The sequence below is a fragment of the Monomorium pharaonis genome, chromosome 2 (assembly GCF_013373865.1).
Source record: "Monomorium pharaonis isolate MP-MQ-018 chromosome 2, ASM1337386v2, whole genome shotgun sequence".
NCBI classification, from domain to species: domain Eukaryota; kingdom Metazoa; phylum Arthropoda; class Insecta; order Hymenoptera; family Formicidae; genus Monomorium; species Monomorium pharaonis.
This window is the reverse complement of record NC_050468.1, coordinates 2,366,750-2,394,384: the sequence shown is the minus strand read 5'-3', so window position 1 is coordinate 2,394,384 and position 27,635 is coordinate 2,366,750. Positions and strand designations below refer to the sequence as shown.

The 27,635-nt window shown below is 35.3% G+C and overlaps 2 protein-coding genes across 4 annotated transcripts; one reads left to right on the top strand and one right to left on the bottom strand.

Moving 5' to 3' along the window:
* The first annotated feature begins 11,377 nt into the window (after positions 1–11,377).
* Positions 11,378–15,583, top strand: LOC105828147. Of its 3 annotated transcripts, XM_036283225.1 has the most exons (7): positions 11,378–11,535; positions 11,622–11,824; positions 12,410–12,598; positions 14,127–14,229; positions 14,413–14,682; positions 14,846–14,934; positions 15,022–15,583. In XM_036283225.1, the coding sequence occupies exons 3-6, from the start codon at positions 12,494–12,496 to the stop codon at positions 14,911–14,913; spliced, it is 546 nt and encodes a 181-aa protein (XP_036139118.1). In that variant the 5' UTR covers positions 11,378–11,535; positions 11,622–11,824; positions 12,410–12,493; the 3' UTR covers positions 14,914–14,934; positions 15,022–15,583. The 3 variants fall into 3 exon arrangements, with proteins under 3 accessions (XP_036139118.1, XP_028047644.1, XP_028047643.1); XM_028191843.2 differs by having other exon boundaries at positions 11,378–11,824; XM_028191842.2 differs by lacking the exons at positions 11,378–11,535; positions 11,622–11,824 and having other exon boundaries at positions 12,227–12,598; positions 14,846–14,915.
* A 153-nt stretch (positions 15,584–15,736) lies between these two features.
* LOC105828140 (putative nuclease HARBI1) lies at positions 15,737–17,599 on the bottom strand. Its single transcript, XM_036283224.1, has 2 exons — positions 16,224–17,599; positions 15,737–16,144 (listed from the first exon to the last, which is right to left on the bottom strand). Exons 1-2 carry the CDS (start codon positions 16,342–16,344, stop codon positions 15,747–15,749), a joined length of 519 nt encoding a protein of 172 aa, XP_036139117.1. The 5' UTR covers positions 16,345–17,599; the 3' UTR covers positions 15,737–15,746.
* Between the last annotated feature and the right edge of the window lie 10,036 nt (positions 17,600–27,635).

The following is a 27,635-nucleotide window of genomic DNA, read 5'->3' as shown; positions in this document are numbered from 1 at the left end:
CTCAGTTGGGAGCCGATGAGACGGGGCAGATTTTTTATCCACACAAAGTGGCCCACGCTGCCTTCATGCGGATTTTGCACGTATAATAAATTGACATGCTTCTCTTTCTTGTCATTAGAGAGCCGCAGCGGAAGAATCTTTAGCATTGCCATTTCCTTTTTCATCCCGTAGACGTTGATCGATATATTATTAAGACTCTCAAATTTTCCAATGTCCTTTACTGTAACGGGAAACGCAATGTCATCAAACTTTAGGACTGTTGTATAATGTGGATATGACGATTCCAATCCTGTGTTTCTTTCAGCAGGATGTAGAGCGGCGACCACTGACCACGCGAAGCATGCATTGTCCTTTGAATTAACGTTCACTACTGCACGTTTCATCATTATTTCTCGCAGTAATGTCACGTAACACCCCGCGTGTAGAGGATTGTGCTTATTTATATTTAGAATCAAATTGAGAATTCGCGATAGCGCCCACCCGCTATCTCGTTCTTGAAACTCTTCGAGTGATGCTAATGTGGGCTCGATAACGCGTCGCTCATACCACTCGTCCAAGTCCGATGTTTGGAATAGTTCACAATTGTTAGTGTTTATACTTTTGTTGGCATGTTTATCACCCGTTACAAACACGCCGTTGAATGCTGTATTCACTTTTACACTGTTGTGTTCCTCTAGAGCGTCTCGCATTCGCTCGAGCACTATACCGCCTGCGTCTTCTAAAAACGTTCGCGGTTCAATATAGTTTGTATTTATCACTGCACCTGTCTGAATGCGATTCTCGAACGCTGTATCTATCTCTCGCCACATGAGTTTGTTCGCGTTATTACTAGTGCTCGCGTAATTACCACCTACATGCACGAAACGTCTTTGTAATTGTGTCTTTTCACCTTCGAGTCGCGCGATCCTCGCCACCAACGATTGTCTTTGTCCGACGGCAAGCCGAGGACGCTTTATGCGGCTATGTTCCTCAAGCTGTTGTATAATCTCGTCGCATCGCTGCAACCACATAAAACACTCGCCCAAAGTAGTGACTCCATTTGCTTGCTCCAACAGCTCGCGTTCCACTTGCTCGAAATTATTCTCCATTTTTATAACTGTTGTCTTTTTATCACTGTTTTAAAACAACACCATACAATCTTCAACAGGACACTCGCATGTAGTTTCGTAGCACCTAATGCAGAATCGAAATTTGTCTTGAATTTCAAACTGCATTAGCTTGCTTTGTCTTTCACACCGAATATAAAAACATATTTCCTTCTCTTGCTCAGACAGAACGTATTCATCCTCATCATTGTTCAAAAGATTTGAAGATTCGTGGTAAGTACGCAGCATTTTCTCTACATAAGGATTCTCAGTATCATAAGCAAAGTGGGACGTTATTGCTATCACTTCGATATATCTTCCAACACCTGCTGGTATCTCAATGAGGTGGTAACAGCATTCCTGAGTCTTTTCTACGATTTGTTTTGCTATATCATATTCATTATCATCGGTGTCAACCGAATTGAGTATCTCTCTATATAATTTATGCTTCATATGATGAGGCCAGTTATGAACAAATTGGTCGTGTATGTAAACTTCCTGTATTACGGTGCGTTCATGCGTTCCGCGTATACCGAGTTCTCGATCACGTAGAAATTGCACTGGTGATATTCTCTGCACATGCTTTCGTTTTTCGGAATCATCATTATTGTTAAGAACATAAATGGCATCTTCTACGATATCGTCATTCATGTTGTAATAATGTAGTTTTTATACTAAGAAGTCTCTACTGTGCGCACACTGAACACAAATTGCACTGAATTATTACTCCGGATTGATGACGGTTTCAACTTGCACTCGGATCTTAAACTTCGCATCAAATGCGATATTATGCGCTTCCCGACCGCTTATATATTTTTTATAACACTTCATTTTCTTTGTCTTAACATCGGTGTTTGACCTCTGCAAGATTTGCATTATTTGAATGTGCGATTCTGAATGATCTCATCAAGAAAGTATCAAATGTACATGGCTAAAACATATTTTATTACAGCAGCCGTACATCGGCGCTTGATCTCTTAAAGATTCACATTATTTGAATGTATGATTTTCGTATGATCTCATCAGTAAGTATCAAATGTACATGCCTAAAACATATTTTGTCACAGCAGCTGTATATCGGCGCTTGACCTCTCAAAGATTCACATTATTTGAATGTGTGATTTTCGTATGATCTCATCAGTAAGTATCAAATGTATGTGCCTAAAACATATTTTGCCGCAGCAGCCGTACATCGGCGCTTGACCTCTGAAACGTTGGTCATCCTTGAATGTGTAAAGTTTGAAATAGTGATTGTCCCCTCTACTGAGATGTGTGAAGAAATATGTGATTGTCCCCTCTACTGAGATGTGTGAAGGGCGTGCAATATAAGAAGAGTTCTGACAACGGTATCACATCAGTTAATCAGCGGAATACGGACGGTAAAGTTCCAATCTTGCATTAGTTAATCGAAAGAAGTCGGAGTTTCCCCTGAAAATGAACTATTACGTTCCGATTCAGCAAAATGAAACGTGTGATAAACCGTAAGTATTTTTTAAATTAATTAAATCAAATTTTGTTACATATTTAGTTGGATTTTATTTTTTATATCTTGCAACATTTTTTTCTTTACAGAACAATGTCGCAGCTGCGTCATACTCCACGCATTCTGGGGAGAAGATTTACTTTGACGGCTACATTCTACAAATATTTGGATATAGGAATCAGTGTGGGACTTGAGCCTTTTGTAGAGATGATTCTTGGTGACAACAAGGGCAATGAGATACCGCTGTCACGTGATACCTGGCTAATAATGATTGAGAAACGGACAGATATCGAGCAACTCCTGCAGTCGACAACCGCTACATCGTTGTGGATTAATGATCTTTTCATCGAAGTCGTTAAAATACGTAACGAGAGTATCATAAAATTCACTTTAAATAACAAAATTATGTACATGAAACCATCGACTGTGCAATTTTTACTAAATCTTGAAGATGTTATCAATAATGCATATTTTAAGTTATGGGATGATATGCATATAGTAAAAGAACGATATAATCAATTTGTAAACTGTTTGCGGCGAAATAATATTCATAACAAGTGCGATGCAGTCAAATTGTTAAATGAAATATGTGTAAAAACTTCTCTCGTAGATTGCGAACTGATGGTTTATGCATCAGACAATATTGTATACGACGCGTTACAAAAGGAATAAATGAAAAAATTTATAAATAATTATTATAACTTATTTTCTCTCTTCCCTATTCCTTTGCGGTATAATGGCGTGCGCAGAACCGAGTAGGAGGTACATAGATAAGATGGGTGGGAACGCATGTATGTAACTGCATATGAAAGAACGCAACAAATGAAAGAGAAAGAGCGAGAGAATGATAAAACTGTATGGCTGGAAATATCGCGTACGGATGAGACAGAGAGAGAGACAGATTCGGAATAGAGGGAGAGAGCGAGCACCGCAGCGATGGCTGCTACAACAGCGGCGGGCGGCGGCGGTCGCGGACCCCGATTCCCCCTCTCCCGCTCCCGGGTCGCGGACCCGAAAATACCGCGTCAGCAATTTCCGCACCGCAACCGCGGACCCGAAAATACCGCGTCAGCAATTTCCGCACCGCGAGATCCCCCTCCCCGCGAGACGTCATACCCCCGCGCCTACGGGTACCCCCCGCACACCCGCACCCCCCTCGAAGCCCTGTAGTTAGAACCGGCCTAGTATTAACTACTACTAATATCTTTATTTTTTTAGAGTGACATTTAACTACAAGAAATTTAATGAAATTAGTTGCACCTAGAATAGCTGATATACCTGCGATATAAAAGAAGAAACTAGATAGGTCAATTAGGGCCCCTCCCTCCCTATAGGAAATATTAGATGCTAAGGAGAGTGTGGGGTAAATTATTCAATCTGTTCCTACCCTTGAATTAATAAATCTTTGCAGGAGATTGCTTACATCTATTCTCAAATAAAATTATAACTGTGAAAATGAAAAGATTCGACAAATATGTCGCCAATCTGTCGTTATTTATGAATACAGATCTGCTGCATATTTAGCGCAAATCTGCTGAGATCTGTTTACGTTGCAACACCTGTTCTCAATTTGCTGCGTAAATTTGTCATTGTATTGCTAGTGACAGATCTGCTCTGGTGTTGCACCCAATTTGATATTAGGATTTGATGACAATTTTTGTGTGCAATTGGGACGCACTCGAGGACACAGTAGGCCATGGTTTTGGCAGCCTGATTCCGCAAGAAATTTTTAGCAATCTGCTGACAATTCGGCAGCAAATGATTAGCTGGATAGTAATATCTAATAATTTTTATTTGATTTCGCAATATGTTTTTAATATATTGAAGATCATATTATGTATTCTTAAAATAACTTTAATTTTATATTTACATAAGAAAATGGGTCCTTTTTGTCTTTCTTTTTGTTTATTATAGATACTTAAGTATATGTGATACACACAAACACTAGACTAGTATAAATACTAGTCTGCTAATAACATAATAAAGCAAGAGCATATATAAATATTACTGAAGCAAAGAGCGAACTTCGACGGAACCACGGCGCCGTCATAACGGAATTAAAAATGTTGATAATCGATTTCGTTGGTAACTTACCAACATTTTTTATTTCATGTCGCATTACCCTTAGCTCAGAACGTACATGCATTGAAAGAACATGTACACATACATAGCAAGTGTAGTGATTTTACCAGTGCCGTCTAAATAGACGCTTCAGATATTAATAATTTTACTAGTACCGTCCAAATAGATGCTTCAGATATTATAATTTTATCAGTACCGTCTAGATAGACGCTTCAGATATTAATAATTTTATTAGTACCGTCTGAATAGACGCTTCAGGTATTATTAGTTTTACCAGTGCCGTTTAAATAGACGCTTCAGGTATTATTCTATATTTATGAAATGGGCCCCTCCATCGCCCAGTCCCGTGAAACGCAATGAATATTGTTCTTCATTTCTCCGATTCTAATTTACGTACATTTTTTTAAATTATTAATTTTATCAATACCATTCAAATAGACGCATCTAGTTTTCATAATATTACCAGTACCATCTACATAGATGCTTTAGGTATTATTAATTTTATTAGTGCCGTCTAAATAGACGCTTCAGATATTAATAATTTCATCAATACCGTTTAAATAGATGCTTCAGATAATAATTTTATCAGTATCTTCTAAATAAAGCATCTAGTTTAAATTTTTTTTCCAGTTTTATCTAGACGCTTCAGGAATTACTAATTTTTCCAATGCCGTCTAAACAGATCTGACTTAAATATTTTTTTCCAGTTCCATCTAAATAGACGATTCAGGTATTATTTCATATTTATGAAATGGGCCCCTCCCGGTCATCGCCCAGTCCCGTGAAACGCAACCAATATTGTTCTTTGTTTCTTCGATTCTCTAATTTATGTACGTTTTTTAAATTATTAATTTTATCAATACCATCCCAGACAGCACCTAAGACGCAAAAGGTGACAAAAAGTCGACATTTTTAAGTTATCTTTTCATTAAAGCCAAAAAATGTCAGTAAGACATTTTTTCGGTAAATCGAAAAAGACAACATAAAACTGATATCTTTTTGTCATCTATTTTTTGTTACGTTTTCGGCAAAGTAAAAAAAATGATAAAAATATATTTTTGACAAGTCTAAAATAGTTATAATTTTATATTATTATTTTAAATTTATATGTAACAATAAAATCATTCAAAAAATTACAAGAATATTCCATCGTGCATGTGCTTATAAAGATAAGTAGAATTCGTTTGTATCGACTGAATACTTTGTACCTGACAATCTGAAGAGAAAGCAAATGTAGCGAAAATATTAGTTCTATGGTGTGTGGTGTAGTTTAGCGGAGTTAAGCCCTGTGCGTGGTTAATTTAAGTCTTTTGGGCGCGCGAAAAAATTTTTAAACGTGTTTGTTTGGCAATTAGTACATAAATTACTCCGGAATCTGCGTCACTGTGTGACTCTACTCACTCTACCAAGGAAAACATAACTTTCAAATGATCGCCGATGTGACTTACCATATCATTAATAATATATAAAATGTAATACAAGCAATAACGAAAGTATAATAATATAACAGTGCTTATTCCCACACAACACACGGATGTCCTTCGGATGTTTTATATGTGTCCTGAAAAGTCCTGTTCATGTCCTCGTATTTCGGATGTCCGCGGAATGTCCGCAATACGTTATCTGGGCATCCAGTTAAATCGCAACTATAATAGGACGTCCGAAAGACATATTCCAGACGTCCTGAAATATCGAAAAAATATATATTATCGTGAAAATAACAATGCTAATATAATTTGTATTGTATATCGTAATAATCAATAAAAATTAAATTTTATAAAATTTATACAACGTATATCTTTAATTATTTCAAAATAAGAAAAAAATATTGTTTATACATTTTTTATTGATTGTTTAAATACTTTCAACTAATAATGTTACTAGTTAAATATAAAAAACTGAACATTTTTGTTAATTATAGTTGTATAAAATTATTTAAAACAAGAAAATAATTTAAAATATAATATTAAATAAAAATTGAGTATAGTCCATTATAAATAACGTGTTTTAAGCAATGTACAAATTATTGTAAGAAAATTAAATTGTTGAAACGTTATTTGTAATGGACTATAACCAACTTATTTAAGGGGTTACACCAACCTAGACGGTCGAAAAACAGGCCTAACTTTGATATTTTATTCCTGCTAAACGGATAGTGGGAATTAAATGAAATTTTGTGTGATTATTGAGACTTATGTTTCAACAATATAAAAATTTTTTTTTATTAAACAATGGCGACGGAAAGCAGAAATATAGCCGTCGACACACATCGAGGTTTGAAAAAACGCATTTTGCGGTGACTACTGTCCCGTCTAAATGATCCATCTGAAACAAAAAAACAAAATGGTGTTCTTAAGCTAACAGTAGTGGTTTGTCGGTGACGATCGCCGATTGTCGATTTTATCGTTTGTTACAAAATGGCGATGAGTTAAAGTTAAAATTCAAAAATAACGAAAAATTTTCATCTTTTTCATTTTTTTTAATTTTTAATGAAGATCGATTAAAAAAAATGGATCGTCACCGACAAAAGAATGTTTTTGAGAGTATTGTGTAAAAATTTGAAAACGATCCATCGATTAGTTTTTGAGATCTAGTGGTCACCGTCTTTGAAAACCATTCAAGAAAAACGCGTTTAAAGTTTCAAGTTTAGTTCTACTATTGTTAACAGCTGAATTTTACATTTTAGCTCTAGTCTGCAATTCCGGGGCCATATGAGATTCCTTCCGCATCAATAGCAGCAGCGCTCTGTGAAAACCTGTGTTGACGGCGAGCAATCCTTCCTTCGTGCGTCACCTTCTGCGCTCGTATTTCGGCCATATCGATGCGCGCTTGGTCTTGATTTTCGCAATATTCAGTACAATTCTTTTATTATCATTAATAAATATGAGGCAGCACCTTCATTAAATGTGCATGCAGCAATATTGGTAGCAATTTGCACAACGTGTGCACCGTTGTGCTGCACTTTTGGCGCTATGCGCCAAATCAGATTGTTCAAACTTTTGTTAACGTTTTGCGTAAATCTACCGACGTAAATCTCTCCAGTAAATTATCACTAGAAAGTTGTTCAAATATTGGACGAATGGCTTTAATCACATCATCGTCCAGTGACGATTTATGTTGATATTGCTCCAAATCGAGCACTCAAACGCTCGATCCCGTTTTACTCAACTCTTTGTAATTCCGACATTTTTGCAGATATCAACATAAAACTTTCAGGATATATTCTCGAAACTTGAAGCTTCAAGAAAATGTAATAAAAAAAATCGATTTTTTTTACCCGCTAGGTTGGTGTAACCCTTTAACACAATGTTAATATTTGTTTTGATAATTTTTTTGTTTTTAATAATTTTTACGTCCATATAAATTAACTAAAATGTTTAGCTTTTTATATTAACTAAAAATTATTAATTGAAATTATTTAAATAATCAATAAAAAATTATAAAAATTATTCTTCTTTTATTTTGAAATAATAAATATAAAAATATAGTAATATAAATTTTATAAAATCTGAATTTTACTAGGTATTATGTACTATACAAATTATATTAGTATTGTGTTGTACCCTTCGTTGTGAGTACGATTGGAGATCGCTGCCAGAGATCTCGCAAGGAAGGTATTTAGTCACTCACACCGTTTCTTCGTTTCGAGCACTTTATTATATTATTTGTTTACAGTGCGAATAGATCGCGACCCCGCAAGACAGAATGTCGCGTCTATGAGTTTGCTGTCCACGACCTCGCAAGGCAGAGTGTCGTGGCTGTGTATGTTACAATGGTTTATGTCGCGATACACGACCCCGCAGACCAGAGTGTCGTGTGTTATCTTGGTTTGTCTACTTTGGATTGACCCGTCCCTCACTTTCTTTCGCCGGTTTATATATCCGATAATTCGGTAGTTGAATCGAAAGAAGAGGAGAATTGCGTGAGGGCGTAAATTGGTCAGTATTCCAAATTATTGCTTAGACAGCAAGTGCTGTCTAAGGAGCATTGCGCTAATTGTCGAGCGGATTGCGCGGAACCTCGCGCAATGCGCTCGATGCTGACTGCTGCAGCTGACCGACTTACGTCATCGTGCTACTGACACCTTTTTTATCGTTATGAGCGTGTCACTCATAACAATTGTTATAGTTTTGATAATAAATGGAATAAAATAGTAATTATTATTTCATTTCGATTCCTCTAGAGTGGCTTTAGTCTCGGTAACTTTTTTGAGCGTTTAGTGTGCATGCCCTACTTATCCATATAATGGGCTGAGTCTTGCGTCTTTGCGTTTCGCACCCATAAATTATCTCTTCTTTTTCGATCATTATCTTTCTGTGCATATTTGACTGTTCTACAATAAGGATTATAATAAAGATTACGGCTTGCACTACTAAAACGAGCAGCTTTTCCTACTCTCGACGCCAGTACGAAGATAAGTATTGTAACGAGCCGTTCCTTCACCGCCGTTAAGACAAGTAGATACGAGGCCGTTGTCCTCCTACCTCGTGTAGTCCCCTCCGCTAGTCTTATCTCCCTGCACGTCTCCGCTCCTCTTGTCACCGAACGGGGGCTATAAAAGCCCTCCACCGGTGATAAGAGAGCAGATCTCCCCGGTCTAGCATAGTGAGCCGACCGATCCCCTCAGCGAAGTGAGCTGAGACTCCTGGAGCACTGAGTGCCACATAACCTCAACCCGACTTCCTTTGACAGCGCACTGAGCGCTTTCTCGCGCCACATACTGAGTGGCAATTCACCGCCCCGCTCGTCACCCGGATCCCAGTTCGTGCACTGAGTGACCGCTCCTGACACCGTTATCGGGGACCCCGTATTGAGGGGAAACCGACTCCGCGAAGGATCATTCACGCGGGAAGAGCTGCCAGATTTTGCCGGGTTGCCCGGCATGGTAGGCCGACGCATGCGCTTACGAGTTGAAATACAGTAACGTATCACAAATTTGCAGACTCTTGTGACTACACACACAGATGCGCGTGGATAAGTAGAGAGTAGAATGTTCACATAATGATGAAAGATACACATTTTTCTGTAATTAAGAAAAAGATTTTATTTGGCAAAAATACTACTGAGATGTACTCTGTACTACTGAGAGTACTGGGCCCGCCAAAATTAAACGCCCATAATACACGTAACTGTATTTTCCATCCATCACACATGCGCGGCTTGGCCCATGGAGAGAGGTCTGACAGCATTGCACGCGGGATGATTCCTAACGGGAACAGCTGATCGCCGTGACAGCTGGGCTGGGATTCTGTAACTTCCTATCGACTATTTTCGGTATCGTTACTTAGCGAGAATTGTCGCTTGCGCGACCGACAATCGATAACGTAGATGATTCTGTAACTCTGACTTAACGATTATAATCGATGCAAAAATCGTTACAAACGCATCAAAATTATTCGATATCTATGCAACGTTGCCGGATTTTAAGCAGTGAAAATCTAATGACTTTGAAAAAATTTAGAACGCAAACTGGGAAAACTAATCGAAAGTTGCATAAGAGGTACAAGAGGTAAGAGATTAAATAAGATACATTAAAATTATTACGTAAAAACTGTTATTATTAAATCTTTCTTTTCGGGGCAGAGCAAATTATTGATCATTACATTTGACCAGAGATGGGTGGCAGCAAATACTTTTGTCTCCAAATTACACATTCAATTACATATTACTTTTATAATTTGTAATTGAAATCCATTTAATTATCCATTATTTTCAGCATTTGTAATTAAGTTCCATTTAATTACTCATTATTTTGAGCATTTGTAATGGATGTCCAAAGTAATTAAATTACACTATTGTAATGTAATTACATTTGTGTGATTCAATTACATTTGCGTGATTTAATTACATTTGTGTAATTTAATTATATTTGTGTAATTTAATTACATTTGTGTAATTTAATTACATTTTAATTTTTATTCGAATTGAGTTAACGACAAAGAGAACGTGAGAGTGTACATACTGTACATACTGCAAAAATAATATATTGTGTATCTAGCGGAGAAAGCGACATTTTTTAAACGATCGTGAAGTTTGCCTTCTGCTTGGGCGGCAATCATACGAGTGTGAAAGAAAAGCTTTCTCCCATGCATAAGATATTTTTCATAAGTTATGAACTTATGTTAACTCAATTCGAATAAAAATTAAAATGTAATTAAATTACACATACAGACGTAATTAAATTACACAAATGTAATTAAATTACACAAATGTAATTAAATTATACAAATGTAATTAAATTACACAAATGTATAAATAAATTACACAAATGTAATTACATTACAATAGTGTAATTTAATTACTTTGAACATCCATTACAAATGTTCAAACAAATTAGTAATTCAATGGTGTTTAATTACAAATGTAATGTTCAAAGTAATGTGTAATTAAATCACATTTAATTATTCATTGTTTTGAGCATTTGTAATTTGGTAATAGTCAATTACAAATTCGCCCATCTCTGCATTTGACATTATTTTCTCTTATTGGTAGTAGCTAGGTTATAATTTTGTTTTTTTTGTCTTACAATTTTTATATTATTATTATTATATTATTTTATTATATTATTATTACGTACTATACTACATATTTGTATAATATTTTTTACCTATAATAATTATATAAATTAATTTTTCTATGAGTATTTCACATGGCAATAACGTATATAGATTTTATTATTTTTGTTAGCATATCACTGTTAAATATCTGAATTTTTATATCAATTTTATATAAATACTTTTCTTGCCTAGATTTTTTGTTTTGTGTAAAAACGCGTCGAATTATTTTATCACGTTTATGATGTTTGCAGCTGTGTAGTTAAACTGATTGATTATTTTCCTTCATTGTACTCTTAAATCTTATTAAAATGTCACAAATTATACCTAGGTATGTATATATATTATGGCAAATATAAAATATTTTACATAGATATAAGATTATAAAAGAAATAATTTTATTTTTTTATTTTACAGCAAAAAAACGAGAACTGCTAGAGCATCTCTTGTCAATTGCAATTGACAAAAATAATTGATTTTTTTACGATAAATAAAGGTCTTGTCGAGGGAAAATTCCATGCATTACATGGAAAGGAAGAAGCTAAAAAAAATGGGCAGAATTAACCAGTCAATTAAATTCCTTTCAAGGTGCAACAAAGAAGGTTGACCAATGGCAAGTGGTACGAATAATTGCATATATATATAGTATAAGCAGGATTGCTTAATAAAAAAAAATTTTTTAACCACAATAAAATAAAATTAATAGATATTTTATAAAATTAATTTATAAAATTAAAAGTGCAAAATTAATTTTAATATGTTTTTGTAACTGTGTTGTGAAAGTAATAAAGAATTAATTTACATTAAAATTAAGTTTCGTTAAAAGTAACACGAACAGAAATTAATTTCTTAATTTATTTATTAAATTACTTATTAAATATTTACGAATGATATATAAAAATAGTATGTTTTATATATGCTACTTTAAATCTCTTTATAAAATTTTTATTTCAGAATACTTGAACAATAATTGTACAATTTCAGGCTATAATGTTTTTCTTTTATTTTGCAATAATTTGTACAATAATTACAAAATTAACTTTTTTTAATGATTTGGCAGTAATTTATAATGATGATTCTTAATAATTACTACAATTATATAAACATTTATTCCTAATATTAAATTTTTAACGTGTTAAAGTTTCGAATGGTGTAATCCCAGATACGCACACTGTTAGTTACACATAAATTTATTTATATTTAAGGTTTGGAGGGACTTGAAAAGTCGCACTTCTACAAAAGCAAAGGAATTGCGAAAGGCTAAAGCATTAACAGGGAATAAACCCATCATGCAATCTGAATTGACAGAACTTGAATTACGTATAATTGGAATAATTGGAGCCGAATACGTCGAAGGAAGTAAACATTGCGCAGATAGTATTCCAGAAGAAGAGGTAATTTTCATAAATAAACTACAGGACAAAATTAAAGGAACAAAAGTTTGAAGTAGCGCCATGTTCGTAAAAGTTGAGCAAAAATCTGAATTTTTTATATGATATAGCTCAAAGTGTTGACTTGACCCCTGCAAAATCTCCCCGCTGTGGGTTCAACAGTTTCGGAGTTATGCCCCTCGAAGCAACTCTCGGTCAAAAACAAAAGTTGCAAGGTTGTAACTTGGAAAGGACAGGACAATCTGATGTGAAAAACGAACCAGAAAAATTTGGAAATGGGCTAAGCCGATTCTGTAGGTGTCGCTCAGAGTGTCTTTGGTGCGCCCTGATAGCCCCATCTCCTTTCAACCCTTATTTGCAACCCCTTAGGACTGACAGTGGTGACAGCGTTTTGCGTCGCGTCCGTCTAACCGAGGACAATTCTCTAGCACCGCTTGGCTTTAAAACTCTTAAATGACAAAGGTCTCACCTTTCTATGATCCTTACCATCCCGCGAGGGTGGGTTGGGCAACCACCCCTAACACTAATTAGTACCCGCAGGTGCTTCCATGCGTCCGAAAAATTCGGAAATGGGCCGAATCGCACTTGTAGAGGTCTCTGGTCCTCCTTCCTAACCACGCACAAAATCCACCCCTTTTAATTTCTATCTGCTACTCCTTCAGTCAGCGAGTCGCGGTTGCGCTAGGCTACAGGTGATCGCTTCAGGGCACGACTTGCATTCGAGAAAAAAAATCCTTGTTCTCTCCAGCTATTTTTTTTTCATCCTCTCTTTTTGTGTTAGTTTTCCTTCTCTTCCTAGATTTTCTCTATATGCATCTTTCTTTGCTTTCATGCTTCTTCCAGCTGACTTCATCTGCGTTCTGTTTGTTCCTAATTGTTCTTTCCCTTAAAAAACGCATTACTTTTCCATGTAATCTTTCACATTCTCTCAATTTTTTTTCTTTTTTATGTTGCTTGTGGGACAGCAAAACATTGTTAAAGCAAAACAAATTCAATCAACATTTTCTTTGTTTTGCTTATTAGTGTTAGGGGTGGTTGCCCAATCCACCCTCGCTGGATGGTAAGGGTCATAGAAAGGTGAGACCTTCGTCATTTAAGAGTTTTAAAGCCAAGCGGTGCTAGAGAATTGTCCTCAGTTAAACGGACACGATGCAAAACGCTGTCAGTCCTAAGGAATTGCGAATAAGGGTTGAAAAGGGATGGGGGTATAAGAGCGCACCAGGGACACTCTGAGCTGCACCTATAGAACCGGCTTACTGCAATTTTTGTTTTTGACCGGGAGTTGCTTCGAGGGGCATAATTCCGAAACTGCTGGACCCACAGCGGGGAGATTTTACAAAGGTCAAATCAACACTTTGGGCTATATCATATAAAAAATTCAGATTTTTTGCTCAACTTTTACGAACATGGCGCTACTTCAAACTTTTGTTTCTTTAATTTTGTCCTGTAGTTTATTTAAAGCCATGATGTATAATATATTCTAATTTAAATGGTAATCACTATTTATCTATGTAATTATTTTTCTGTGTAGAGTTTGCTGGATCAACTTGAACAAGGAAACAGTAAAGTTTTGTTAGCAACTCCACAAGTAATAAGTGTTTGTACAAACGTCTCGTCAGAAAATTCACAAGATGGTGAGGAACTTAATTATTTATTAAAAATAAGTTAATACGTATCTATCAAATTCATACAGATTCTTAAGATAAATTTTTCTTGTAATAGAAATTTACAAAATTATGTAATATGTAAATTACTGTCAACACACTAGTAAATTTTAATATCAACATATTTAAAGTGCAACATTTTTTTGTTTACAGCCAATTCTTCTTACAATAATGACAGGGATTTAATTCTTAATGACGATTGCTCACTAAATGATGTAGAACATAATGCAGTAATTGAAATTGAAGATTGTGATGCTACTCCATATCTCGCTCAGAACAAAGAATCAAAAAAGACTCCAAAAGTTACTACTACGATCTCATCCTCTAAGACAAACAAAGTTCAACATTCATTATCATCAAAACAAGCAGAACAGACAAGTAGTTCTTCAGAAAATATTTATACGTCTACTTCATCGAGGAAATGTAAGATTAAAATTTAAATTTTATTAGATTATAATTATATATATAATTAAATAGCTTATAATAATAGTTTTGAAATGTTCTTTATATCTATATTTTAAATAATTCTTTGTAACAATAGTTGTGTATAATATTTAAAAACTGTTTAATGTTTTCATTATTGCAGTCAATCGAGTTACACCCTATTCTAAACAAATAAATTCATTGACGGAGTACTTTCATTCCATTGCTTAAAAGTAAGCCGATGCTGAGTTTGTAAGTCAAAATCTTTATTGATGTAGAATGTAATTTTTCAAAACTACAAATATAATAGATAATTAATGAAATATATTCTGTTCGTAGATACACGCTGAATGTGCTAAAATTCCAGCAGAGGCATGTGAAATGAATGCGCTTGCAATGTCTAAAATTGCAAATGCTATACAAAAGTTAGCAGATGCAGCTGCTGCACAGGCCGTTAATGATAGCGAACGTATCAAAGTTTTTTGAAAAACTCACAACCGTTTTGGAAAATCTATTGCCTACTTATATTCAAGAATAACCTCTGTGATACCGTTTATTCTTAATTAAGAAAAATTTTTTTTTTGTCAAATATGATTTACCATGTTGTGTTCTTTTATTCAATAACTTTGTGTAATCTTAAAAGTGCAAAATTATGTTTTTTATTTATAGGAGAAATGTCTACTTAAATTTAACAATGAGGGTATTAAATTGGCTAGTGATTAATTGTTTATTAGAAATATTAAAACCGTTGTTGTTAATGACTAATTTAATATTATCAATGTTAAATTTATATGAAGATTGTGGACGAATAATCTGTGATCTTTGATACTTTTGATCTTTTTATTATAGGATAAAACTTAAGACTGTTAAAGTATAATAAACATGTTAAAAGGCGCACTAAAGATGTAAAAAAAAAAATGTAAAGATGTTTTGAAATAAATTCTTTTATTTTAGTTTTTTAGAAATTAAAATAAATAATTTAGTCAAGATATAAAAAACTTATTTTTTTATTTTACCTTATGCTATCTTATGCTATATTTTAAATTTTCGTCACAATTTGTACGTTATCTACCAAATCTTTCTGCTATTAAACGATCTTGCATGCGTCGTGCGATAGCAAGAGGTTCACGAACGCTATCAACATCATCATAATTTTCATATATATGTTCATTATGAATTTCATCAAATAGGTCATTATTATCATCATCAAATATACTGTAAGCATTCCGCATATTATGGAGGACTGCGCAAGCGTTAACATTTCTTCCAGCAAACCCAGGCTCATATTGCAAAAATCTGTGTCGAGAAAGACATCTCCAAGTAGACTTTAATACACCAAAGAGACGTTTAATACAATTTCTTGCACTACACAGCGCTTCATTATACATGAAACGTGGAGTTCCTTCTGGTTCTCTAGGCAAAGAAGTTAATAGCCACGGTTCTAAAGGATAACCTGAATCACCTGTGTAAATGATATATATATGCTATATTTAAACTTTATTTAAGTTCTTTAATGTCATTTAAAATAAAGATATAATTACCAATAAGAAATGTTCGTCGTTCACCACGATTGTATGCCCGTTCCATGACTCGTCGCGCAGCAGAAGCACTCCATATATGTATACGCATCGTGTCGTGCTCCAGGATATCTTGCATTGACATTGAGTATTTTTAAATTTGGATCACATATCTAAAACATTAGCATTAAATGTAATTAGTTATTAAGATATAAAACACATCGAATAAATCAATGACTGTGTTCAACAGAAAAGCATCTTTGCAACTATGAAGACTAGAACTAGAAGACCGAACTAAGCTTGATTTCGCCTCCAAAAGTGAGGCGAAAATCTGTCAGAAATGTAGTACCAAATGGTGGCGCTGGCAACAATGATTTACCGGAAACAATATGGAGTATAACGACAAGCATTTGACAATAAATGCAAATTTATAATAAAAATCTTAGCAATTTTACATTTAGAGTACTTATCTCAGTTTTCTTATACCAAACATATAACTGCGTACAGCCTAGCACTATTAAAGACTTATAATAAAAGATTCGCCAATGGCGAACACAATTTTGATTGGTTACTTGAATCACGTGATTTATTCGCCATTGCGTACCCACGCTAGGCGAGGAAGAGGGAAGAGTGCTCTGTGCTGATGCTGAACAGTAGGTTAAGGGAATGTATCAGAAATTATAAGGTAAAATCTTATTTTATGTAATATTAGATATAATGTATAATATTAGAAGTTTATAATATAGAGTTATATTTTTATATTTATATATATTTTTGTCTTATTTTATCTCAGTATATGTAAAACTATAATCATAGTTTTAATGAGAGGTTAGTTTGTGCCTCTGTGTTGTTATTGCTATGTATGTATATGTATATATGTACATATATTATTACTTTTTATTTACAATAGAATTTTATAAGACTATTCATATAAATATCATCTATCATACCACTGTTTTTTATGTGTAGTTGAAATGGGTCGTACCTATAAGTAGAGGGTTGCAATGTTCGGGAAGGTCAGAGAAAGAAGCTCTTTCGCATTCTTAAAGATCCTGAGAGGCGTTTGGGTGTCGAGGACTAGACGGAGATTTTGGCAACCTAAAGCTTCCAGCTGCGTTTGTGAGGTGAAATATTTTTATTGCCTCTCATGTACGTGCCATACTTACAATGATACATTGATTAATGTTGACACAATTTCAGGATCATTTTGATATAACACAATGGGAAACAGTGCATGAAGATGGATCCAAAGTCTTACGGCATTGTGCAATACCTTTACCTTTACATGCAAGATGCAGGTTTATCTGGATAGGCCGTTAGTCAGATTCTTATCATCAATACAATAATATTAATAATAATACTAATAATACAGTATTATAATTTGTATATTTTTATTAAATAAATGTAACAATTAAATTTTCACCACATATTAATGTTATGAGTGACACACTCATAACGATAAGGTGTCAGTAACATGTCGGTCAGCTGCAGTCAGCATCGAGCGCATCGCGCGAGGTTTCGCGCAATCCGCTCGACAATTAGCGCAATGCTCCTTAGACAGCACTTGCTGTCTAAGCAATAATTTGGAATACTGACCGATTTACGCCCTCATGCAATCCTCCCCTTCTTTCGATCCAACTACCAAATTATCGGATATATAAACCGGCGAAAAAAGGTGAGGATCGGGTCAATCTGAAGTAGACAAACTAAGACTACACACGACACTCTGCTTTGCGGGGTCGTGTATCACCGAGAACTTATTGTAAATATATAACCACGACACTCTGCCTTGCGGGGTCGTGGACAACGAGCTAATAGACGCGACACTCTGCCTTGCGGGGTCGCGATCTACCCATTGTAACTGAATACAAGAATAAAAGTGTTCAAGACAAATAACGGTGTATGTGACGAAATACCTTTCTCGCGAGATCTCTGGCAGCGATCCCAAATCGTACTCACAACGAGGGGTACAACAGTGGTGGCAGCGGTGGGATTTGCACTGCCAAAAGGAAGATCCAAGAGGAACCAAGCGTCACCGAGCAATCAGCTGTACAGGCCAGGAAGCCAGCCACGCCGGAGCGTACATAGCGCGTCAGCGATAAGAGTGAAACTCGAGACGACGCCGAGACCTACCGCGAAAAGGCTCAGCTGATCCCCGCACCATGCAGCTTATCGTACTTATGTAAGTCCGACAAACATTAAATTGTAACGCGAAACAAGCGTAGGACGACATAAAATTGTAACACGAATAGAGCAAAATATCGGTTGACCCCCGGTAACTGCAATTACCGTAAAAGAAATAGCTAGGATAGCTGCTGTAATTCAAAGGCATACGAATGCAAACGCACTAGCGCAACGCGACATACGCGATATTACAAAATAAGCCGTAACGCGAACTCAGCACGCACGCTTATAACCAAACGTAAATGTCCACCGAGCAAAACATTGACAATATGGACACACGTTCATTAACGGGAACAGACGTAGCGGGACGGTCGACACGCTCTCTGTTACATGCGTCACCCCGCGTAATCCGGGAAGAACCCGAAAAAGAAGCACAAGAGCTTCAGGACTCACACGAGCAAAATGGAAATACACCGGCAACGCCACAAATAAATAGGCGACCGATATACCCCATGGAGAACATGCTCCATGAGTTATTAATTGAAATTCGCAAACTTCGTTCTCAACTTGGAAACGAAGTCCACTCTCCGCCGAGGAAAATGGCCAGGAATACGCGACGCCTTACTAGCCACACGCTAGATCCTTCACATGGGCAATCGCTCAGAGATTTACGGCACCAGCACGGATCTCACATCCAATATTCAAGCTTAAAAGAAGCACGAAATATAATCCCCGAGATTAATAAAACTTCGAGGGATTGGACAACTCAACATTATGAAATAATCGCAAAAGCAAGCGCAGAAGGAAAGGTCAAGGGACCTAATCCACGAACCAATGGACACAAGAAAGAGGTCCAAACTGAATCTCAGCAGAATAATTATAAACCGACTCCCCAATGCGAAAAGTGCGGGAAAACTGGCCACAATGAACGAGAATGTCGAAACAGTCGACATGCCAAACAGTTTAAATTACCGAGACCGAAAGGACGCTCTCGCGTAAATACATTAAACGCATACTGCGATTACTGCAAAAAATCCGGACATGCCCGGAACAAATGCTGGAAATTACACGGGCACCCTAAAAAAGAAGGTGACCCTTGGCCCAAAGAAAGAGCCAAAGACGATAAAAAGGCTGAAGCTAAAAATAGCAAAAATAAGAATAAAGAAATTAAAAAGTCAAAATGCTCGGAATCAGCGAGCAGCAACAGCGATGAGAGCTCGAGGAATGACTTGAGTTCGGCGCACACAGCCGCAGCGTATCAAGTCACGCATGTAAAGCGAGACGCACACAAAGACAGCGGACTTGACTTACAAGGGAACCTCGCGAACCCGAAAATTCTGATTTTAATGAAACTTGGCATAAATGTAGAGGGGGTAAATATATGAATTTAGAAATTAAAAGTTGGTGCTTATAAACGGTTTAAAGGGTTGAAACCACCCTTCAAAAATTTTGAGTTTTTGCCTTTTCTGGATATATCTCGTAAACTAAACAAAATATTAAAAAATGTTTCATACAAAAGTTTTACTGTATATATACCTTTATTTAACTATGTTATTTATTTAAAAAAGAAATCTTTTTTTCAAAAACAAATTTTTTTTTCTTTAAAAAAAAATTTTTTTTGAAAAAAATAAATATGATAGTTGAATAGAGGTATTCATGCCGTAAAACTTTTGTATGAAACATTTTTTAATATTTTAATAATTTTAGTTTACGAGATATATCGAGAAAATGCAAAAATGTCTCAACTTTGAAGCGTGCTTTCACCCCTTCAAGCCGTTTTTGAACCAAAATAAAACATTTCTAAATTAATGTATTTACCCCCTCTACATTTATGCCAAGTTTCATTAAAATCAGAAAATTTTCTGTTTGGTCTTATAAACGGTTTGAAGGAGTGAAACTACCCTTCAAAGGTTGAGATATTTTTACCTTTTCTCCATATATCTCGTAAACTAAACAAAATATAAAAAAATGTTTTATGCAAAAGTTTTACAGCATAAATACCTCCATTTAAATACGCTGTTTATTTTTTGAAAAAAATTTTTTTTTTAATTAAGATAAATTTTCAATAAAATTGACTTTTATGTATATAGCATTTATAAAGTAATTATACTATCTTATACTACTATATTTTATTTATATCATCTATGTGTATATTATATATGTTATATATCATCTACGTTATAATACTATACATTTATATTATCTGCATCCTTGTATGTATTAGTTTTTATCTAACAGTTGCGCAATATTAGTAGTCACGTTGCTTTCACACAGCGTTCATTCTCTCTACGTCACATATTTCACATTCAAGTTTTATATTCGTCATGTCACAGTATGTATCATATATGAAATCACGTATTAATAAAATTTTGGTATCTTTATTAATGGTGCTACGCGTCATTTTCACATCAGTGTCAAGTCTAACGTGTGTTTGATCAGTACATCAGTATCACATCTAACATGTGCTTGATTTTTCTTGTTAGATTGTTTTTAATTAAGCGAAGCATAATGTTACACATAAATGTTGCGAATGTTCTTAATATGTTAATTATTTTATTTCAAATTACACATATTCCATCAACGCCTATAAATGAAAGAGAAATACAATTACTTTAAAATTATTGGGAAGTGGATTTACCTGACATAGAATATGTAACAAATGATGAGGAAGAATTTTTTTTTAATGATAATTGTGGTAGGGACTTCACCTTTCTGAAGCGACGTTGCACTCCTAAAAGAGAGTGTCGGCCTTTTATCACTTCTCCAATATTCGACGGCTTTCCTTTTATAGCTACTATTTAAAATTTCGTCTTCTGGTTTACAATTATATTCATTATCAGGTTCATAATCAACATTATCATTTTCTAAAAATTCTTCCACTTTATCTGTTACATATTCTATGCCAGGTAAATCTACTTCCAAATAATTTTGAAATTTTAAAGCAAAATGAGTGTGTACATTAAATGATAAGTCATTCACTGCATTTGTTATAATATCCTTTATCACATCACGTAATTGTATTTCTCTTTCATTTATAGGTGGAATATGTATAATTTGAAATAAAATAATTAACATATTAAGAACATTCGCAACATTTACGTGTAACATTATGCTTCGCTCAATTAAATAATCTAACAGAAAAATCAAGCACTCGTTAGATGTGATACTGATGTACTGATCAAGCACACGTTAGACTTGATACAGATGTGAAAATGACGCGTAACATCATTAATAAAGATATCAAACTTTAATACGTGATTTCCATTTTATATATGATATATACCGTGATATGACGAATATAAAACTTGAATGTGAAATATGTGACGTAGACAGAATGAATTGTGTGAAAGCAACGTGACTACTCTAATATTGCGCAACTGTTAGATGAAAACTAATACATATAGGGATGCAGATAATATAAATGTATAGTATTATAACATACATAAAATATAACATACATAATATACACATAGATGATATAAATAGAACGTAGTATAAGATAGTATAATTATTTTATAAATGCTATATACATAAAAGTCAATTTTATTGAAAATTTATTTTAATTAAAAAAAAAATTTTTTTTTTTTTAAATAAACAGCGTAGTTAAATGAAGGTATTAGGCTGTAAAACTTTTGTATAAAACATTTTTTTATATTTTGTTTAGTTTACGAGATATAGCGAGAAAAAATAAAAATATCTCAACCTTTAAAGGGTAATTTCACTCCTTCAAACCGTTTATAAGCCCAATCGAAAAATTTTCTAATTTTAATGAAACTTGGCATAAATGTAGAGGGAGTAGATATATTAATTTAGAAATGTTTTATTTTGGTTCAAAAACGGTTTGAAGGGGTGAAACCACACTTCAAAGTTGAGACATTTTTGCATTTTCTCGATATATCTCTTAAACTAAACAAAATATAAAAAAATGTTTCATACAAAAGTTCTACAGCATAAATACCTCTATTTAACTATGCTATTTATTTTTTTCCAAAAAGTTTTTTTTTCAAAGAAAAAAAATTTGTTTTTGAAAAAAAATTTTTTTGAAAAAATAAATAGCATAGTTAAATAGAGGTATTTATACTGTAAAACTTTTGTATGAAACATTTTTTAATACTTTGTTTAGTTTACGAGATATATCGAGAAAAGACAAAAACTCAACATTTTTGAAGGGTGGTTTCAACCCTTTAAACCGTTTATAAGCACCAACTTTTAATTTCTAAATTCATGTATTTACTTCTTTTACATTTATGCCAAGTTTCATTAAAATCAGAATTTTCGGGTTCGCGAGGTTCCCTTGTTAGTCACGCTTCCAATACGAGAGACCAAATCAGGAAAAATCGACGCGTTATTCGATTCCGGAGCCACACTCTCGTTGATAAAAGTAAAAAATTTAAAAGGCGAAATCAAAATACGCCATGAAAGAATAGCTCTCGTCGGGATAACAGGCCACAAGGTCTACACCATAGGAAAAATACAGGCAACAATAGAGCTAGGCAAGCATAAGATAAAGCATCCGATAGATTACGTAGTAAAGGATGATTTTCCGCTAGAATACGATGGCATCCTAGGATTAGATTTCCTACGAAAGCAACAAGTAACGTGCGATTATAATCAGAAAAAGTTAACGATAAGAGACGTTACTCTGAAATTTAAATCATATCAACAAACCATGTTAAAACCTCGCAGCGAAACAATTGTAAGGGCCGTGACTAATCGAAACACAACTGGAGTCGTACGGGCCCAGGAACCAGCTCCAGGAGTTTACATTGGCAGATGCCTTGTAAAACCAAAAAATTTTTCATGTCCGATCAGTGTAATCAATACCACTGATAAGACAATACGGATCAACACACCGGTCGTTACTGTAGAGGATTTAAGCGAGAAAAATCCTCACGAGGTTTACACCGTGGTCGCTGAACCGAAAAACAAATCTCACCTCCCTCGGAAGGAGCGGATTTGACAATTGTTACGGACGCAACACCTCAACTCAGAGGAACGGCAGGCCCTCCTGCGCTTATGCGAAGATTATCAAGACGTCTTCCATCTGAGCGGAGAACCCCTGTCTTGCACGGCCGCCGTGCAACACGAGATCCACACGCGCGCTGACACGGCACCGGTAAACGTACGGCCGTATCGCCTCCCCACCAAGCACAAGGAGGAAGTAAATAATCAAATGATGCAGATGCTCACAAACGGAATAATCAGAGCAAGTACAAGTCAGTGGAATGCACCCTTATTAGTGGTTTCCAAAAAAGTTGACTCAAGCGGAAAACCGCGACTACGGATAGTCATCGACTTCCGAAAATTAAACGATCTAACGATCGGCGACTCGTTTCCATTGCCCAATATCAAAGAAATTTTGGACCAACTAGGAAACGCCAAGTATTTTACTACGCTAGATTTAGCGTCAGGGTATCACCAAATACCCATGGCAGAACGTGATAAGCAAAAGACAGCGTTCTCCACCCCATATGGACATTACGAATTTAATCGAATGCCATTTGGTTTAAAAAATGCACCTGCAACATTCCAGAGGCTGATGAACTCAGTACTCACGGGAATGCAAGGGCTAAAATGCCTTGTATATTTAGACGATATAGTTATTTATGGCTCAAGTCTGGAAGACCATAATAAACGTCTAAAGAAAGTACTACAGCGCTTACGAAAAGCCAATTTAAAACTGCAGCCAGACAAATGTGAGTTCCTGCGGAAAGAAGTAAATTACCTGGGACACATAATCTCAGAAGAGGGAATCTCCCCTGATCCCGCCAAATTACAGGCGATAAAAGATTTCCCGGCACCTCAGAAGGTGAAAGACGTGCAATCTTTCATAGGCCTCGCCGGATATTATCGAAAGTTCATCAACGAATTTTCGAGGATAGCTAAGCCGCTAACTAAGCTGACAAAGAAGTCAGAAAAATTTGTATGGTCCACGGAGCAACAGATTGCTTTCGACATACTAAAAGAGAAGCTAATGACCGCACCGATACTTCAGTATCCGGATTTCTCAAAAGAATTCAACGTAACAACGAATGCCTCCGACTACGCAGTGGGAGCCGTACTATCGCAAGGACCGATAGGCAAAGACCGTCCCATAGCATATGCGAGTCGACTGCTAAACCGTGCAGAACAAAACTATAGCACATCAGAAAAAGAATTACTGGCTATAGTATGGGCCGTCAAGCATTTCAGACCGTACATATACGGCACCAAGTTTAAAATTATCACTGACCACAAGCCCTTTGTATGGCTATTCAGTGTAAACGACCCTGGATCGAGATTAATCCGGTGGCGTTTAAAATTGGAAGAATACGATTACGAAATCGTACATAAGGCCGGACGCGCGAACGCAAACGCCGATGCGTTGAGCCGCAACGTGAAACCAGAGGTTCACATTACGGAAACGGATGATAAAATGCTCGCGTTAAAGGAAGACGGAGAGCACAATCAAATACACATGAGCAACGAAGAAAACGAAAATAATGAGACCGTGCAAAGCTACACGGAAGAAGAAAAGCGGCAAATATTACACGAATACCATGATGCACCCACCGGAGGGCATCAAGGGGTCGAAAGAACCCTAAAAAGGATACGGTTAAAATATAACTGGCCCGGAATAACGGCAGACGTAGAAAAGCATATTAAAAAATGCGAACTCTGCCAGAAAAACAAACTATCTAAAAGAAACAAGATACCGTTAGTAATTACGGATACCCCCAGCCGACCATTCAAAAAATGCGCTCTGGACATCGTGGGACCACTGACAGAGACAGCAAATGGAAATAAGTACCTGCTAACGTTCCAAGATCACCTGACAAAATTCAGCAAGGCGATGCCGATTCCAAATCAAGAGGCAAACACGGTAAGCAAAGAATTTGTAACAAAGATTGTCTTAGAATACGGTACACCCGAATGTATCCTGACGGATCAAGGGACAAATTTTACAAGCAAAACCTTCAAAAACGCATGTAAGCTACTGAAGGTAGACAAAATTCAAACCACTGCTTACCACCCTGAGAGCAACGGCACCCTTGAGAGATCGCACCGAACATTAGCAGAATATCTGCGACATTTTATAAATAAAGAGCAGACGGACTGGGACGAATGGATCCCGTATGCAATGCATACGTATAATACTACCCCCCACACGGCGACTGGATTCACTCCGTTCGAGCTAGTTTTCGGAAGACAAGCCGAACTGCCGACAGCCTTAAGCAGACCCCCGAATCCTACGTATAACTACGAAGATTACGCACAGGAACTGCGGGAAAAAATAAGGGCAACAAACCGCGAGGGAGAAAATTAAAGAAGAAAAGCAAAAGGCCAAGAAATATTATGATAAAACTACTAAAGAAATAAAATACAAGATAGGAGATAAGGTACTCCTGTATGATGAGACTCTCCGCCGCGGGAGATCCAAAAAACTAGACGCGAAATGGACGGGACCCTACGTAATCACTGAGAAACACTCACAAGGAAACGGACAGAACTGTCCCTCACCGATTTTAATGAGCTTCGGATATGTTGTAGAACATAAGAAAATATTAGACCCATATTTTTTTTTATCTGCGTATCTCGACATTTAGGGGTTGAAACCACCCCTCGAAAATAACGCATTTTTTCGTTTTTTGCGAATATCTTTGAAACTATAAGGTTTATGAAAAAATGTTCTATACGAAAGTTTTATGGCATTTTATACTCTTTACAACAGTATATTTATATTTTTTAAAAATTTCAAATTTTTTAATTTATCCCACCCCCCACCCCTTTTTTTCAACATTTTAAAAATTTTGTAAGGACAAAAATTAAAGAGCATTAAAAGCCGAATCCACCCATATATAATAACATATGGGTTCCATCATTCTAAATTATTAGCAAAACGAGATAGTAATCTCGCGCTATAGGTGCTGCGCTAGAAGTAGTGTCGCGTTATATCTTTAGTCGCGTCACACTCAATAACTGCCTCTTCTGCGTATATTTTTATATTAAAACATAAAAATGGATTAATCTTAATTATATAATACGCAACGTATTACACGATATAAAGCATAAATGCATATATATAACAAAAGTAGCATATATATACGTATGTGCCTACGTACATTTTCATTGTTACAAATGCGAATATAAATTAATATGAAGCAAAATATTTTTTAACATTTAAAACTGCAAATACAATATAACAAAATATATAATATCAAGAGAAAAATATAAAACATAAACTGCAATAACTATTTGCATAATTATATTATTTACACTATATGCACGTAGCACGCTCTGATAATAAAGATAATGTAAGTATATAAGTATATAATTTAATTTAATTTGAAGTTTGAAAATACGTTTATACGGATGTATATATACATTTTGCATACGACACGGACAAATAACTTTAATATCAGTGTTGATAGAGGGACCGGTTGTTTTCGCGCAAGTGCATCACGTGAGGCTTCAAAAAAATATCCATTAGTAATAGGAAGGAGATCTTTGATCGTACATCTTGCACACGACAACGTATAAATATAGTAACAGTGATAGACGGATCAGTTGTTCTCGCGCAGGCGTGAGGCTTCAATAAAGCATCATCTCCTTCCTATTACTAATAGATACTTTATTGAAGCCTCTCGCCTGCGCGAGAACAACCGATCCGTCTATCACTGTTACTATATTTATACGTCGTGTGCAAGATGTACGATCAAAGATCTCCTTCCTATTACTAATAGATATTTTATTGAAGCCTCACGTGATGTGCTTGCGCGAAAACAACCGGTCCCTCTATCAACACTGATATTAAAGTTATTTGTCCGTGTCGTATGCAAAATGTATATATACATCCGTATAAATGTATTTTCAAACTTCAAATTAAATTAAATTATATACTTATATACTTACATTATCTTTATTCTCAGAGCGTGCTACGTGCATATAGTGTAAATAATATAATTATGCAAATAGTTATTGCAGTTTATGTTTTATATTTTTCTCTTGATATTATATATTTTGTTATATTGTATTTGCAGTTTTAAATGTTAAAAAATATTTTGCTTCATATTAATTTATATTCGCATTTGTAACAATGAAAATGTACGTAGGCACATACGTATATATATGCTACTTTTGTTATATATATGCATTTATGCTTTATATCGTGTAATACGTTGCGTATTATATAATTAAGATTAATCCATTTTTATGTTTTAATATAAAAATATACGCAGAAGAGGCAGTTATTGAGTGTGACGCGACTAAAGAAATAACGCGACACTACTTCTAGCGCAGCACCTATAGCGCGAGATTACTATCTCGTTTTGC

Coding starts and splice junctions, on each gene's coding strand:
- LOC105828147 (XM_036283225.1), top strand. CDS start 12,494: ATGCAATCTGAATTGACAGAACTTGAATTACGTATAATTGGAATAATT. Junction 14,230..14,412: donor GTCAGAAAATTCACAAGATG/GTGAGGAACTTA, acceptor TTTTGTTTACAG/CCAATTCTTCTTACAATAAT. Junction 14,683..14,845: donor GTCTACTTCATCGAGGAAAT/GTAAGATTAAAA, acceptor TCATTATTGCAG/TCAATCGAGTTACACCCTAT.
- LOC105828140 (XM_036283224.1), bottom strand. CDS start 16,344: ATGTCAATGCAAGATATCCTGGAGCACGACACGATGCGTATACATATA. Junction 16,145..16,223: donor ACGACGAACATTTCTTATTG/GTAATTATATCT, acceptor TCATTTACACAG/GTGATTCAGGTTATCCTTTA.